At 38.5% G+C, this 4138-nt stretch overlaps 1 protein-coding gene across 1 annotated transcript; it reads right to left on the bottom strand.

Moving 5' to 3' along the window:
• Positions 1–980: 980 nt before the first annotated feature.
• LOC149848679 (uncharacterized) lies at positions 981–3143 on the bottom strand. Its single transcript, XM_090005014.1, has one exon. It carries the CDS (start codon positions 3141–3143, stop codon positions 981–983), a length of 2163 nt encoding a protein of 720 aa, XP_089861140.1.
• Positions 3144–4138: the final 995 nt, after the last annotated feature.

Below are 4138 nucleotides of genomic sequence, written 5' to 3'. Positions count from 1 at the left end.
GGCACAGATTGCAACCAACTATTGCAAACAAGGATGTTTGTACTAACCCTGTTTTAGGTTTTATTATCAATAAAGATCATAGGTGGCCGCCCTCAGCCAAGAAAGAAACTGTTGGGGCTTGCAGCTGTTCTATCACAATTGGTTCTCTATTTCTTCTCCTCCTACAGCAAGACACCATTGATTTACAGGAACCAGTCTTTCAAAAGGAATGGTTCCACATCCACAAGGTTTGAGCAGGCAATGACAAAGGGAGAAAATTGAGGTGGACAAGAGGGCAGCAATGTGCCTTAGAATCCAAGAGAAAGGGGCTTAGTCATAAAAAACGACAATAAAGCTCAGTTCGTAAAATTGCAAAAGTCATTCTTCCCCTATCAAATCCTTCGATACTGCTTGCATCCTAGTTGAAACAATTTTTTTAGATTCCTAGCTGAATCAAATTCCTCAAAATAAGAAAGCAACCTAAATTGATAACAAAACATTTGTGTGCAATTAATAGTTCATGTATCCAGCAATAAGAAGGCATCGATTCATAATCAACTGGATATGAATTTTTTTGTATAAAGTTATGCAATATGAAATCTGGAAAACTAAATTGTAAATGTTTATTTCCTTGCTTTGCCAACTAAAGCCATGTAATTCTGGTAGCAAATCAAACTGAACAAAACTGCACATGTTACCAAGAGCCAATTTTAGCTTTTCAATACAAACTAGTAGCCAGATGTATAAAGAGCAAAATTTCTTTTCGAGGTAAACTGAAGAAGAGCGAAAAGTAGAGTTCATAGTATGATCCATCTCAGTTTAAATTTGGCACTAGCAGAAGATGAAACAAAATGAAATACCCATGGTGGACCTTACTTTCATATGCCTTAAAATCTCACTAGGGAACTTGCCCATACAATCAACCATATGAATTTTACAAAAACAGCTGCTTCAAAGGAGAGGCTGTAGAAAATCAAGGGAAAAAGCCTCCCCTGTACCCATCATGGTTCTAGATCACGCTCTCCCCAACCACTACTGCTTCTTATATACTTGTCCACGATACCGAATTCTCTATTTTGAGCCATTCTTCTTGCGTAGTTTACTGTTGAAATTGGCCCCTTCTTTAGCCGGCGATAGTATATCACTTCCCAAGGCCACATGCGTGCAGCACCAAAATAAGCCTCCATTGATAAGCAAAGTTCACTTTCTTCAGGCACTTGCAACCCATAGTGTTTGAAAATCATATGCATTTCCTGCAAGGATATGCTTGTAGAATTGCTGACCTGACATCTCATTGGCAAATGTACATTCTGCTTGGCAGACTCAGATGTGCACAAGCCATCACTAACTTCTTTATCAAATTGAATAGCCATATGCTCCATGATAATGTCCATAGGATTCTGAACATCAGCGCTTCCTCCATAATTCCCCAATAACAGATTATCATTTGTAGAGTCATCCTTGCTATGTGGAAAAACAATTGAACATTTGTCTTCAGTTGAATTTAAATGGATTCCATCACTAAAACCATGTTCAGTATGATCTTGATGCTTTCCATTCTCAATATTGAAAGAATATGACTGGTTTTCATGTTTACAGATTGCAGTTGAACTATTTAATTCAATGTTCTCCTGATCTTCACCAACTTCCAACTTTCTACATGCATCAGACTCATTCATCGAAGCAGGATTCACAACATGATCAGGTAACTCCTTACTAGAAGCACCAGCACCATCTCGATGTATCTGATTTGCAGAAGATGGCAATTGTTCAACTAATGAAATAGACAAGGATAATGATCTTTGAGATGCAGACCTATGCCCTGATGTAGAACTTCTTGATCTTGTATGTGATGAGAATGAAGCAGATCTTGACCTAGAAGATACCGAAAATGACCTTGAGGATACAGACCTTGAGCGGGAACTGGAGCTACCCCTTGGAAGAGACTTTGATGACAGTGAATGTGACCGTGAACTGAAAGTGCTATAACTAGAGGGAGAAACTGCCGGTTCAGAATCTTGCAGTAATGAACTGGATCTCCTCTGCTTTTTTCCCTGTTGCTTTTTCTTAGAGTCGTGTTCACTCCTACGTTTCTGGCCCCGAGATCCCTCCTTACCAAAAGAATGTCGGTTCTCCTTACTGTCTAAGAAGCTCTTATTTCTCTTTTCTTCTCTTCCAAGTGGCTCAGATCTTAATGCCTTTCTGTTGGTTGAATGTTTCCTAGACAAAAAATGATCCCAATCACCATCTGGCCTTCGCCATGAAGCAGTTCCTTGTCTCCTAAATCCAAATTTATCTTTGGCATTGGGGTCAATTTGGTTATCTCGCTTATGGTCGAATCTGTCATACTTCCCTCGTCTAGCAATATCTCCTCTGGGACATCTGTGCATTGTGTGTCCTGCAACACCACAGTTATAGCAGATTTGGTGATGCTTCAGATCATCCACACATCTTCGACTTGCATCACCAGAGCGCCACCCCTTTGGTTGTTCTGGAGAGCTTCCCAGAGTTGGTGAACCAAAAGAACTAGCTTTCTTTTGGTCATCATTCTCCCTTTCCCCATCATAACCATGATAGGGTTCATAACGTTCAAAATCAGTTTCATTTTCTACACACAAATTATTATATGAATCATTGACAGGTGCACCCCATCTATCACTTTCAAGTGGTCTGGTACCTACAGCATCTTCATGCACCATCCCTAAATTTGGGCTGTGACTCCCCTCTCCAGTTTGAGGATCTACTATACAATTTTCTGCTTCTGTATCAAGTGTGTCAACCCTGTCAGACTCTTCATGGTAACTTCTAGATTGCTTCAAATCAGTAAGGAATCCTTTCTGATCTTGTGAACCTCTAGTCCTCCTGCCATCTTCTGCTTCACCTTTAAAGTTTCTCATATGATAAGGTTTGATCCATCTGTTATCCCGTGTAAACCTCTTAACATATCTTGGTTGTTTGTTAGACCAAGAAAGTGATATCTGCTCCCCACAGATGCTTCTACCTCGCAGAGCATGTAGTGCTTTCTCAGCATTTGCAGCAACATCATAGATGACAAAACCAAATCCATCTTTAAGTCGTAGATTGCACTTTCCAAACCTCCAAAAAATGCGTGCAAGCTCGTCATGGTTAATATGTGAAGAAAGGTTTCCAAGAAACAAAGACATCTGCATACAAAAGAATCAAGCTCTTGTGAATTTGTTTCAGCAGAAAGCAACCAAGCAAGCATTTCTGGAGGTTCATTAGATACTCCTAACAATGAATTACCAATCACTAACAACATAAGTAAACAGAAAAGCATATTCAACATGGGGTTGCTACAGAGAGGTGGTGAGCAAGTGGCACACATGCACACATGTGCCTACATATGCAGAGATACAGAGACATACGCATGCAAGCACACAAGCATGCACACACACCACACACATGCAACTACTCTCAGTTGCATGAATATGTATTTATAGTTTTAATTAATGGATATTTGAGACTTAAATACCCCTTCCATTTAAGTGTGATATGTACAATTGATTGGCAACCCTTTAGAGGTAGTGTAATTTCTGTGTTTGTTTATGATATTTAGCATATTTGCCGATTTTCATGATTTGTCATGGGTCCAATGCAAATTTCAAAACTAAAAGCCAAATTTAGAGTGTTATAAACTTTGTGTTTTCTCCAGTGTCTTTCACCAGTAAATGCACTGAAACACCTCAATTAAGCAATATGATCAGAAGAAAACATCATATCATGCTTCACTAAAGTTTCAAGCTTAAATTGGAAATTTCTCACATACACTTATTTGATAAAAGTAATGGTTTCCCAAATCCCAACCTTTGCAAGTGAACTGCTATGAATTCTTTGAGTGAAGTCTTCCTGTATGATGAAATTCCACCCTGTTCTAGACTTTTTCACTTCAGTTAACTAGTTTTTCATATTTCAAAAATCAGCGCGGACAAGCTTTTCTCCAGGACCATTAGATATCAAATTTTGGGATGTTATGAGACCCAAAAAGAAATATACTTATTCAATTGACAAATTATTTATATATTTAAATTCTCACAAATCATATCTTTGGAGATCAACCTTTTTTAACTTCTACATGTTCTTTATTATGATCTTAACCAAAATTCCGTTCATTAAAGCATCCTTCTGGCTTTGATCATCC

This window comes from Nuphar pumila, chromosome 1 (assembly GCF_984573655.1).
Source record: "Nuphar pumila chromosome 1, dmNupPumi1.hap1.1, whole genome shotgun sequence".
NCBI classification, from domain to species: Eukaryota; Viridiplantae; Streptophyta; class Magnoliopsida; order Nymphaeales; family Nymphaeaceae; genus Nuphar; species Nuphar pumila.
Note: the sequence above shows the minus strand (reverse complement) of the source record. Positions and strands in the feature narration are given on the sequence as shown.

What these genes read in the sequence shown, in the direction of transcription:
- LOC149848679 (XM_090005014.1), bottom strand. Translation starts at nt 3,143, where the DNA reads ATGTCTTTGTTTCTTGGAAACCTTTCTTCACATATTAACCATGACGAG.